General features: G+C 40.5%; 1 protein-coding gene across 1 annotated transcript in view; it reads left to right on the top strand.

Moving 5' to 3' along the window:
* The window catches only part of CPVL (carboxypeptidase, vitellogenic like), a 158,024-nt gene that overhangs the window by 57,853 nt on the left and 86,875 nt on the right, over nt 1–13,296 (top strand). Inside the window, 2 exon segments of the mRNA XM_019508549.1 lie at nt 11,583–11,705; nt 12,013–12,144. Of these exon segments, the coding sequence (XP_019364094.1) occupies nt 11,583–11,705; nt 12,013–12,144 (255 nt within the window).

Below are 13,296 nucleotides of genomic sequence, written 5' to 3'. Positions count from 1 at the left end.
GTGGCAGGGAACCCCCCCCCCCAAGTAAAAAAAAAAAAAAAAAAAGAGGAAGTATCTGTACAAATGTAAAGATAACAAAAGGAATGGAGGTGCAGCTATGATACAAACTTTAAAACGAAGTTTATAAATTATGCTGAAAAAACAAATAATTATGAGGCAGGGAGGAAGTATAATGTTACTACAACAAATGTGTATTGATGGAGACAATTACAAGGAAAACTCAAGAATGCTAAGTCCACATGGAAAACATTTGGGAGTCCAAAACAAGGTCAATTTCCTGAAATTGATAAGCAAGTTCTTATGTATGTTCAAGAAAAGAAAGGATGGGAATGCCAGTTACCCATGAAGTGCTTCAACTCAAGGCATTAGAAATAATGAAGGAATTGAACATTCCCCTTCAAAAATTCAAAGCAAGTAGTGGGTGGTATATCTAAATGATGTGACATAGTGGCTTTGCCCTGAGAATAAGAACTTGGACAAAAGTTACCATCAGACTGCAGTGAATTTCAGCAGTATATTATTTGGCTATGCAAAACTCATGATTACCTGCTGGGCCAGATAGGCAATGCTGATGAGACTCCACTCTATTTTGATATGCCAAGCAATGTTATTATCCATAAGAAAGGCACAAAAGACATAATTATGAGAAATACAGGAAATGAAAAGTCATGAATTACAGTGATGTTAGCAGTATTGGCAGATGGGAGAAAATTGCCACCCTAAGTGATTTTTAAATGCAAAACTCTGCAACAATAAAAGTAACCACCAGGATTAGTAGTTAGATGCCAGGAACAAGGGTGAATGCCAAGTGAACTGATGAATGACTGGTTAGATGTTGTGTGGAAATGGAGACCTGGGGCACTGCTAAAGAAAAGAGGAATGTTAGTGTTAGACTGATTCAGAGGGCGTTTAGGAACAGATGTGAAAGCAAAAATTTGGTCAATGAATCATGATCTTATAGTCATACCTGCTGGTATGACATTTGAGTTCCAAGTACTGGATGTCATAGTGAATAAGCCCTTTAAAGACCATTTACAACATCAGTACTCAGACTGGCTTTTGGCAGGGACCCTCACACTTACACCTGGTTGGAAGATCAAGAAGCCAACCATAGCACTGCTTTGCCATATTGATTCCAACTCTTTGGGGGAGGATCTTCAAAATACATTATTAAAAGCCTTCAGAAACTGCTGTTTATCCAGTGCCATGGATGAAACTGAAGATGATGTTTTGTGGGAAGATGAGGGAGAAGATGAGAACAGTGAAGAGTGAGTGTGAGGATTCATGTGAAAGTGACCAATCCTAAGTTGTAGGGTCTAAAAAAGGAGTTGTACTCACTAGGTTCTAGACAGAACCTAATATGGATGAAATTAAGTTAATGTTTGAATTGAATTGAAGCTAATGTGGAATTTATGGCTTACTAATATTGCTATAGTTTTTGTTAATAGGGCTGTTTATAAAAAAAATCCCACTGACTCATCCTTAATATGGCTAGGTGCCGTAGAATTTAGTAGAGGTAACTTTGTCGTTTTAATCAGTGAAACGTGCATGATGAATGCTTAGCCTGAATGCTTTTGCACTTCACTCTGACACAATTATATGCCAAAAGAAGGCACGTCTATACTGCAGAACTACTGTGGGGCAGCAGCACCCTTAAAAATGCAGCACTACTGGGTGACTGTTGCATAGGTGGTGGAAGGGAGAGGCTAACCAGGCTCAGCCCATGGAAATGCAGGGTAGCAGGTAGGACTGTAGGGCAGCCCGGCTGCAGGCTGCTGCAGCGGGGGGGGGGGGGTATACTGAGATACCCTGCACACTTGTAGCCAGTGAAGCCACAGACAGGTAAGTTTTTTTCAATTTTTTTTATGACTGCCTGGGCTTGGGGGGAGCAGATCGAGACCTCCACAGTGCAGGAGAGAGTTGGGTAGGGGCAGGGAGAATCATTCACCCCTGCCCTGCCCTGCTCCCTCCTGCACCGTGGGGGTTGTCCCATGACCCGGCCGGGCCAGGACTCCATTCACAGTGAATGGGGCCCTGGCCAGGCCAGGTCGTGAAACAATCAGACACCGGCAGCTCGTGCAGAGCCAGCACAGTGCTGGGAAGCCAAGGGGGAGGGACACGTGGCCCCCCAATCTTTGCATGGGGCAAGGGCGGGCCGCAGCTGTGAGCTGGGCTCAGCCTCTGTTCTCTGCCTCTGTGTCTCACTGCTGCCACTGCTTTGAAAGCAGCGTGGTGCAGTGTCATGTGCCTCGCTGTCTGGGCCACCCAAGCGGGAGACACCAGGTGACCATGTTCACTGTGAATGGGGCCCTGGCCAGGCCGGGTTGTGGGACAATCAGAGCCCAGTGGCTTGTCCAGGGGTGTGGCACATGGGAGCCAAGGAGAGGTACTTCCAGTTTGCGGGGCCCGTCAGCACCAGGCAATGACCCTGGGTGCAGGGGAAGGGGCAGCTACATGGGTGCAGCAGGCCCTGGCCCCTCTGCTCCGCTCCCTCCTGATCCCAGCTCCATTTCCCCCCACCAGCCCTTTCCCCTCCCCCTGCAGACTTTCCTGCGGAGACGGGGGGCATGCGCACACATGCTCAGTCCACCCAAATTTTCTTTTCTTGCTCTGCCTATGCTTTGTTGAATAGCCTTCCTGCAGCACCAAATGAATATGGTTGCACCCCTTCTAAGTCAGGAAGTAGCCTGTGTGGATCAGCATGATGTGTAAAGAAGGTCCCACTGCCTAGTGTGGTAAGTTTTCAGCAGTGCCAGATTTAGGCTTAAACTACTTAAACTACAGTTTAGGGCCTCACAATATGAGGGGTCTCTAAATAAGAAAAAAAACAACTGACTCAATATCAAGTTTTATAATAGTCAGTTGGTAAATAAAAGAGATAAAGGAGATACAGGAAAATGACTCTTTAAATATGGACATTTTTCGTTCTAATATGACAAAAATATACACACATTGGATTATTTTTATCGTATGGGTCCTCTTAAACTGGACATAGTTTAGGGCCTTAGCATGTCATAAACCAGCACTGGTTTTCAGTGTAGACATGTCCCAATTTGTCCAAAGCACACCTAGAGGACCAGATAGTTAGAGGACCAGATGGCACCCTTTTTACTGTGGTATTTCAAAAGAAAACAAAAAAAATTATCAACTGCAGGTTTCACTGCTATTGAGCTCAGATAGTTCCATCAAATAGCCGTGGAGCTCCATTAGTCTGTTAAGGACAGTTTTGTAAGGGCACAAAATGTCTGTGCTTTGTGAAAGGTCAGATCTGTGCATATTAGACATGGTACTGGGGAAGTTGCCAGCAGAGCTCCCATTGTGACTCAGGTTTATTTGCCCTTCAGCTATTTTAAATAAACTTTATTTTTGTCTTTACCATGGTTTAAATTATGGCTAGTTTAGTTTAGAAGAGAATGGTGTGTATGTAACAGAGGTTCTTTCTGGTAGTTGGGGGTATATTTGCTGTTACTCATTTAAACTAAAACTATGTTGCTTTTCAGTTTTTTCTACATTTCATGTATGATCCATGAAAATACATGTACCAGAACTTTAATGAGTGTGTGCTTCTAAACTGTCTTAATAAGTATGAGTAAATCTATTTTTTACTGATTTTTTTTCCCCCTATTTCTATGCCTTCAGAACACTGGCTAGCTTTAATATCACTAAAGTAGCTGTCTAAATTGAATTAAAAAAATCTACTTAGAAAAAGATCAATATGCATTTAATAACATTCAGTAATTGTTACTTTTATGTATGCTTGCAATTACTGTCTCCTTATGACTGAGACTCTTGGAGGCATTGTATATGGAATACAATAAAATGCCTACTGGAGAACAGAAAATCACATGTATAACATTTAAATTTACTAAGAACTGACAGGCAGGTGACCCGTTGCAAGAAAAAGGGGCAGGAGAGGCAATAATGTGGTTGTGAAATATTTATTATAGTGGAAAGAAGGTCCAAACCTTTTATTTGTAAAAACCTGAAAAGTTGATGCATGCACCTAATGTCAAGAGCCAAACACAAATGAATCGGGGTATCCTTTAGTGAAAGGTGAAGATAAAACTGTAAGCAAATCCAAAACATAGCTCATCTGTGCCAGTTCCTAGATTGGAGGAGTCAACTAGTCAACCTTGTTTCCTTACTCTGATAATTTTAGCCCAAGCCATTTTCTGGCAGAGCCTTCCTGATTCTTGCTGCCAGATCCTATGCCGAGCTCTTTACAACACATCTTTGTTTGACATGTTGATAGACACTCAGTTTGCTTATTCTCTTGACTCTGTAAGCCTCTACAATTTAGAATAAGGAACTGGTCTGCCATGCCGATTTGTTCACATTACAGAACCCATGTGAAGTTAAACTGAAAAGTACTGTAAGAAAACTATGAAGGCTTAAAAGTAGAAGAAAATTGCTTTCAGGTGCAGTCCAAGCTGCTTGTACTCTTCTAAATTGTAATTAAAATACAGTGATCCACTGGCAGAAGAAACTTTCAGAAGCCAGTAAGCAGGTATTCTCCCCTGTCTGACTTGATGGGCGCTCTGCTTGGGAACAAAGTTCAGATATGCCTCAGTACGTGGGGAATCCCTTGAACCAGTATATTTTTTCTTGTAATTTTTGTTCTTCTGCAGTACATACTCTACCATTTTGTTAACTTCATGTTTAGATACAACTACTGGTGGGTATTCAATGGGTTGATTAGGCTTCTGTTTAGTTTTGACATTGGTAATGGTGGACATGGAGTACAGCAGGGGTCAGCAACTTTTTAAGGCCATGAGCTGGATTGATCCAATCAGAGAAAGGCAGGTGCTAGGACCCAGCCATCACCACTGCTTTTCCTAGTGGCAGCCCACCACCATGGCTTCTCCCCACAGCAGCACAGGGAGAGTACCCACAGCTGGTGCTTCCCCCAAGTGGCAAGGGAAAGCACCTGCTGCCAAAACTCCCTGCTGTTGAATGCCACCAAAGCCCCATGACTGCAGGATGGATCAAATGGCTCCAGGGGCCAGATTTGTCCTATGGGGTGTAATTTGCTGATTGCTGGTGTATGGAGATGGAATTGTAGTTCAGTGGCTTGTGACCGTCTACCAGATATTCCAATTGAAATGTATTTGTCTGCTTTTCAGAAACTTTCAAACTTTTGTTGTGAACTTTAGAAGTGTTTGATACCAATCTATTAACTGATAACTGACTGAGTCACTGATGTTCCCATTAACCTTAAGAGGAGTTGCAGGTGTTCAGTTCCTCTGGACATGATACTAGTCTATTATTTTTCTCCCAGTTATGGGTTTTTAGATGCTTGTAATTATCTCGGCATTTCCCTGGCACAGGAAGATCCAATAGACTTTGAGCGTTCTCTTTTTCTCTCTTTCCTGGTTAAAGAAGCTCTGTGGTATATCCATGGGTGTTGTTTTACAGGTACCCACACTTCACATTTTTGAAAATTTCAGTCTTGTTACTCATAGTCCAGTTACATGCCTAAGGGCTGTGGACTAGCCTTTGTGAAATGAGCAATTTGCCTCTGTCCTGCTTATTAGTTAAACATCACAAAAAGATGAGCACAGTTTGCACTCCTTCTGACAGCTTTGACTAGAACTAAAAAATCTAGATGGACAGCTAATGACAGCCAACACCTCTTGCCCTTGACATTCCTAGATTAGAGCTGAGCCAAGGTAATGTGGAGTCCTGCACTTCCATTGCTTCTGCAGTTCTTGTGAGCAGAACACACACTCCTGTCCTCCATGCTGTGATGCTGACATTTTTATCAACAATTGCTCAGTTCACTTCTAATATTGTATTGTTCCTCTATACTGATTGTCCTTGGCCTCTGTTTTCTTTAGTCATAAAGCCTGAGGCATGTAGGGAGTATCTGAAACTACTTAGGAACGCTGAATTTTTTCAACAGTTTAATTCTTTATTCAGCCACTTAAAGACCTAACTTTTGAAATAAATAAAATCAGAAAGCTGTCTACTCATCAGCCTATGACAAATTGCCGCATTCTGTTAAATTTGGTTGCGCTTGTCAAGTTTTGTTAACTATTAGTAAGCTCTGAATTTAAAATTCTGTGCCAAGCTAGCTTTTAATTTCAAAACTACACAATTCTTTTTTATATTATGAATTATCTCTCTGCCTTAGATATGAAATAGATTTAAACTGAGTGCAGAAAGTGTGTTGGTGGTAGATTAGTCTTTTTTTGACACACAATGCTTGGGCCAGTTTTTCAGACTGCCGAGGAAAATCTTACCTATCAAATTATTGTATAATGTATCATGCTTTGTTTACAATTTTATTTTTACACTACTGTTCTTTAATATCTACTTGTAAAACTGCTATATAGGCTACCAATAACTTCTAAATGTCCATTCCTGACATGTTGTATTATATTAAAAATAAAAATGCTGAAGTTGCACTCTAATTTCACAAGAAACTGATAGAAGAGAGTACATTTTTTACACTGTAATTAATCTTTCTTAAAAAAAATAAAAAGGGAGAGTGACTTAATACTAACAGGTAGAGGAAATACTTAAATAAAATGAAGATGCTTCCCTGTTGTTTTCCTGAGTGGGATGGGAAAGGGATATAAGAAACTAAACCAAGTCAAATATTTTTTGCTCTAAAAAGAAAATCTTGAAGTGAACCACAGCCAGATGGAGGAGGAGCATTCTGCTGCTGGCCTTGTGTCTACTTAAATGTACACAGGACTCATCTAGTTATTAGGTATTTCTGCAAACCTGTGAGCATGTTCTTAGTCACACACCTTTCTTACTGAAAAGGAAATGTTTAGAGATTCTGTGGGGGGAAACACTTAAATGAACACTTATATTTTCCTCCTAGCTTTAAGATCTACTGATGAAAAGCACTCTAACAGCTAGGTAGTGTTTCCTGTATGTCTATTGTAAGTTCTTTAGGCAGAGACAGTTTTAATGTGTGTGTATCTGCCTAGGGATAGGACTACAAAATCTTTTGATGCCTTGTGGTATTGCTGTACTGACAGAAGTTGATTAATATACTATACATTCTATACAAATATAACATACATATACATGCACACACATACTGCTGTCAATATCTGTCTAGTTATCTAAAAGATATAGGTATTTTTTGTCATGTCTATAATCCAACCTTTCTATATGGTCTGTTCCCAATATTCTGCACAGGCCACTGCTTCTAGTATTGGTGCTGCCAGATTGTGGTGCTACAGGACGTTTCAGCAAATGATCCATGGCTTGCTTCTCCTGACAAACACACTGGTCAGTTGCATAGAGGCCCCATGATTTCATGAGAAAGTTGTGTGGATATATATGTATAATAGAAAATCCATTGGCTATTTTGTTCAGTGCTACTCTTCTTTGACTTGCATTGCTCATATAGATACATTGGCATATTGTACCACACAGTATTTACACTTCAACTTTAGCAAAGCCCTGGGAAGTATTTATTAGTTGACCAGCAGAGGGAGCATACACCATGGAGCTTTTCCTGACTAGGCACAATGGTGTCTTTCTGGAAGTAAGCAATATGGTATCTATTATATGTGGCTCACTAAACTTTTCAGATCAGGGGCATATCACAGCACACGGCCGGGGCCAAAACTTGTGTGATGGTGTGGCTTATATATCCTTATATTTATCATTTTCTCTGTCTAGAATGTAACTATTTTTAATTGCAGCTTTTTTCTCTTTTCCTTTCCATATCTCTTCATTGCTTGTCAGGTCCTGAACATCTAGTGTGAAATCCTGATATTTTGAAGTTAATGGCAAAACACCCATTTACTCAAGCAGAGGCAGGCTTTCACCCTTGGCTTAAATGCAAAGCTGTACCAATATGATTAAACCATTTTAAAATAACAATTTTACTTTGCAACTTTGTAAGTAGATCAGCGTGCCTTTGTTATAGGGGCAGTCTAAAGAGAGATAATTTGGTGAGTGTCTGCACTAGGATCTGCACTGGTTTAATTAAATCAGTTCAAGTTTAAGTGTAGAAAAATCCCTTGGGGTGGCTTTTAAAGAACACCATTATGTAAATAGGGAATGCTGAGACAGACAGTTCTTTTTGTCTGGTAAATATAAATAGAAAGCACAGCCCCTAACTGTACCTAAGAACTGAGACGCAGTAAATCATCTAGCAAGAGTAACTGCTAACATATGTGAAATACTGGTCAAAAGACATTGTTTTCATTATAGTTTTGTTCTCAGGAACCACTTTGTCTCTGAAAGGGCAGATTCCAGCTTCAGTTCTTAGTTGGAAAAGCCATTTCTTTACTAATAATGTTTGGCAGGGGCACAATAAATCTGCAGTAGTTTTTGCAGAAAAAAGTAAAGGATACTGTGGGTGAGACAGTATCTGGTATCCTCAGGAAGGCTACTTTCATCATGCTTTGTACTTCTGGAAAACAGCCCAACCTGTTTTCACCAGATAGGTTCATGAATACAGCCTAAGCCACTGAAGACGCTTAAAACAAGGGTACTTTTCATTTTTTTAAAAATAAATATAATTTGCAGTCGCTCTTCTGCAGAAACTAAGATTCCACTTTATCTCACTGCCCATTATAATCAGTATCTTTTTGGGATTTAAAATTAATTAATTTCCATTACTCAAGGAGTAGACATTGTCTCCCCCCCCAGCACCCTTAAAACACTAAACAATAGCTTCTATCATAACTTCTATTTGTATTTATTATCCACAATGAATGATCTACACTATAAGCTACCTGAAACTATTTCTGAAAAATATGCTTATAGAATTAAGTTTTACATAATCTTATTTTGGGTTCATGTGAGTAAGCAAACCTCAGACTTCCTTTCCTTCCTCAGAATGTAAGGTGAAACGTACATTTTTCTTTGCACTTCGTAACAGCTGTGCTCTGTTCCTTCCCTAGTTAAATCATTGTGGTATAAAGTATATCCAGATAATATTGGACAGGGAAATCTTTACTCAAGAAGCCTTTCTTAAATATTGCTAGATTCCATTTAGCTTCTCCTTAGAAGCTTTTTCCACAGCTAAATTCCCCTGACAAAGAGAATATTTTATATGGATTTTGCATGCTTGATTCTGGGAGTCTGTACATTTTGACACTTCAAGAAGAGGAAGTTATGAGACACTGTGTGTGTCTACCTGTGTGCTTTAATGTGCAGTAGCCTATTGTATTGCTCATTAACGCATCATGCCAAAAACAGTGCTAATATGCAGTAGAATTAGTCTACTGTGTATTAAATGTCACTTAAAGGCATTCATTTTTGCTACTGCGCGTTAGGGCAACTTCATGCGCCTTTATGTAGTACCTCATATTAGAGGCACAAAACTTAATGCTTAGTAGCAAAAGCGTATTAATGAAAGTGTAGATGCACCCAAAGAAACCTAGGAATGGGATGTTTGCATTGGCCTGAAGAGGTAGAATCTGGTGTTGTAGAGGCTAGAGCTTTCATTGTTTCTAATTTCTGGTCCAGGTACAGTGAACTATAGTTTGCTCTCAGACTGTTGTCAGAAAGATGGGGTAAATTTTCCTAGGAAGCTGAAGGCAGAAAATGTTTTTGTCACTGGTTCTAATGGTTGTCTAAGCTTAATGATGAGCATCACACAATTTAGAGTCTCCATACTAATTTGAAAAGTAGATATAGAAAACTGGGAGAAGGTAAGGGGGAGGACAGGGACAAGATTGGCCAACATACCAGATAATTTTTCTGAAGCCTCTCCTCCCTCTCCTTCTCTCTTTCCCTCCTCTCTTTCTGGGCATCAGTTCATTCTTGCAAGGATTAGTCTGAGCTAGCTTCTTTTTGTTCAGCTTTTGGTTTCGTGAAAGTATTGTGATCTTGAGTTGCTGGATGGAAAAAGAAAGTTTGTAATAGAGCTTGGGCAACTGGTGCCACCTCAGTCAGGGGGGGCATGTGCCCCCCCCACACAGTGACCAGTTAGCGACTGGGGGAAGGATCCCCCCATGGCCAATCTCACTGACGGAGGGGGGCAGTCCCCCCTGCGGCCAGTTGCGCTGAGCAGGAAGCAGCCACGGTGCTCCTGGAAGTGGCTGTGGCGCTTTCCACTCCCAGGCTGGTGCTCACAGGGGGGAGCACCAGTGCTCCTGCCTGCCCCCACTACCTGTCACCTAAGCAGGGAGCATGGTCTGTCTGGGGGTGCACCAGTGCTCTCAGGGGATGCATGTGCACCCCCTATGCGTCACCACTGTAATAGAGAGACATCTCACTACAGTAAAATCCCTGTCATCCGGCATGAGTGGGGAATGGGGGGCGCTGGGTATCTAAAAATCCCAGTTACCTGAGGCTGGTGGTTTCTGGCTGGACATGGAGTAGGGGAGAGGTGAGGGTGGCAGCAGCCACACGCGAAGCAACTGCAGCACAAGGTGGTGGGTGGCAGTAGCAGTGGCCATGTGTGACCCCCTCCTCCCCCCCGCTGGCCAGAAATTCTGGTTAATAGAGTCTTCCAGTTACTCAAATGCTGGATAACAGGCATTTTACTGTATATTGTTTTCTGTCTGCCTGAATTTAACTATGAATAAGCCTGTTGGCAAAGCCTTCCTGCCACGGTAAAAGTTGCCCATGTAACCTCCAAAATGACATGCACTCACAGTAGATTGTGCACACACTGAGCTTGAGAGAGCCCCAAACCTTGGCTCTTCCCTCAGTGGGGCTTGATTTAATACCATGGGTTTTCTTTACCTTGTTCCAGAGGAAGAGTAAGTCTCCTAAATGTCACCTGTTTGTACCACCAAATGAGACATCTTTCATAGTAAACTGATAATCCATGATAGTGTGGATGCAGTCATTTTGGTATAAAATGCTTTAGCCAGCATAGTTTATATGGGTTAAAGTTTAGTTATACTCTTATAATGGGACTTTCACTAGGTTCATTACCTACAGAGTGAGTTTGTTTGTTTTTAAAACCATTCTGCCTATGTGATGCAGCTATGTCTGTACAACTTTTAAGGATAGACTGGATTTACCTGAGCACGGTATTTAAATAAATGTCAACACTGTCATTACTGGCCTTCTGAGTTAACATCTCCCTGATTATAGAGGGAGCAGGGCTCATCATTTAGTGCTGCTCTGTGCATCTGCTACTCTAATCAAATTGTCGAGGTTTTCTTTGCAGCTATAACAGCTAGGACCATATTTACAAAAACTGTAGTCTCACAAGGACACCATGCAAGTTTAAGAGAGGTTCTGGTGCACTTTATCACTGTGTACCTGCCTAATCCAACCTCAGGAAAAACCTGACTGGTGGTTGATATTAAATCATTAACCAGGAATGAAGTTAGGGTTGGATTTCTACGGCATGGGGATGCTCAATTTCTATGATAATTAAAGGGAAATGCTTATTCCCTCCAATCTTGGTGACTCTAACAATGTCATTTTTAATATTTTAAAGTGCTTTGATAATGAATTTACTTAAAGGTTTTGTTCCTCATTAATTGGTTAGCTGCATAATTTTCAGTGGTAGAAAATAAAAGATGGAAAGCTACAGTAATTACATTAAAGCAAAATATTGCTTATCTGATGCAGAAATCCTCAAGGTGTAATACACAGTAAATCAATGTAATTTCAAATTATGCTTACCATTTCATTCTCTCTAGTCTTATGCAGGGAAATATGTGCCTGCTATTCAGTACTATATTCATACCCACAATCCCACAGCCAAGGTTAAGATCAGCTTCAAGGGAGTTGCTATTGGAGATGGTTTCTGTGACCCTGAAATGGTAGGTTCTTTACATATTTTTTCTGTTGTCTTCGTACTTAATTAAGTGGAGTGCTTTTCTCAGATTACAGTCCTATCTTGATAAAAGGTGGTATTTTCCTTCAATGACTTCCTAATGGCTTTAAAACTTTAATCTTTGCCAAATGTTTCCAAACTTCAAGTTACCAGATCATTTATTTTTAAAATGAAAAAGGGTTTTGCTCAGTTGAGTTCAGTGACAGATTTAAAATTTAAAAAAAGGTTATCTCCAAAAAGTAAAATATACTTTCCCCACATGTCAGCTTCATTTTTGTGTGCCTGTTTGGCAGATGTTGGGTGGCTATGCGCAATTCCCGTACCAAATTGGCTTGGTGGATGAGAAGCAGAGAGACTATGTCCAGCAGCAAACCGATCTGGGAGTAATCTATATCCAGCAGAAGAAATGGACTGAAGCCTTTGAAGTACGTATCAGAGGCCCGCACACTGGCCTTTAGCAATTAAAACCATCTGTACTGAGTAAGGGGTCAGAAAGAAGCATAATGAAGGTCAGAAGTTTGCTGGAGAAGGTGCCCATTATAATGTGGCAGAGGGGGAGGAGGAGAAAGGAACCAAAGAAAAGAAAAGAACTGTCCATAGAATTTGTTTTGGCCTCATTTCAAACAGAGTGCCTTTAGAATATGTTTATACAGTCCTGTCTTTCATGAACTGTTTTAGTTTCTTTAACTAAATGCTTGTATGCCCTGAAGGTTTAACTTATCCCATGGAAATCAGAAGAAATGCAGTCTAGAGAGCTGATGCATATACTCGAAAACACACTTTAAAAACCTTTATATAAAAGTAAAGAGTGGCTGCATTTCAAACACACTCAGTTGATTAGTATCTGCAATAAAATATTACTCTTTCTGATAGATATCCATGTTGCAGCATCCAGCAAGGCTATGCAACACACAATTTCTGTGTGGAAAGTAATACATTTCCAGTAATTTATAATCTATTGTACATTTATAATTTCAACATTGCATCTTTGCTATATAGCTTTTCTTTGCTACAACTTAACTATCATCATGGGAGAATATACATCATAGTTAATGTGGGGCTATTAGTTTTCCTGCTTCATTGGGCTAGAGTTTTAACATGCAGATAGCATTTTCTATAAAATGTTTGCCAAGTAGGATTAAAAATGGAGGATAATTTCAATATTAAGGGAAAGCTGAGCTTTACAGAAGACTCCCTAGGGGATTGGGAAAGGGGTTGGTTGATAGAGCATTACTCTCTTTGGGACTGGCATTTGTTAATCTGGTACCACTGGGAGTCTGAAATTAATTCATTGTTGTGATAAAATGAATGTGACCCTGTGACTAGGGCTGTTACTATATGAGTACAAAGTACAGATTTGCCAATATAGCTGTCCACACTAGAAGCACTTTGCCTGCATAATGTACTTTGTATTCCAATACCAGTAAAGAACTCCTAGCACAGTCAGAATCTTAGTCTCTCTGTTACTTATTTCCCCATATGTAGGCAACTACCTAAATTATGGTGGAAGTTTGTGATGCAGTGGTGCCTTTAATCTTGGTCTTGTTGCTGCACATGCCCCCTGCCACTGACTGGCC

The sequence above is a fragment of the Gavialis gangeticus genome, unplaced genomic scaffold (assembly GCF_001723915.1).
Source record: "Gavialis gangeticus isolate Ggan-Ray unplaced genomic scaffold, GavGan_comp1, whole genome shotgun sequence".
NCBI classification, from domain to species: domain Eukaryota; kingdom Metazoa; phylum Chordata; order Crocodylia; family Gavialidae; genus Gavialis; species Gavialis gangeticus.
The sequence above is the reverse complement of the archived record's forward strand: the minus strand, read 5'-3'. Positions and strand labels throughout refer to the sequence as shown.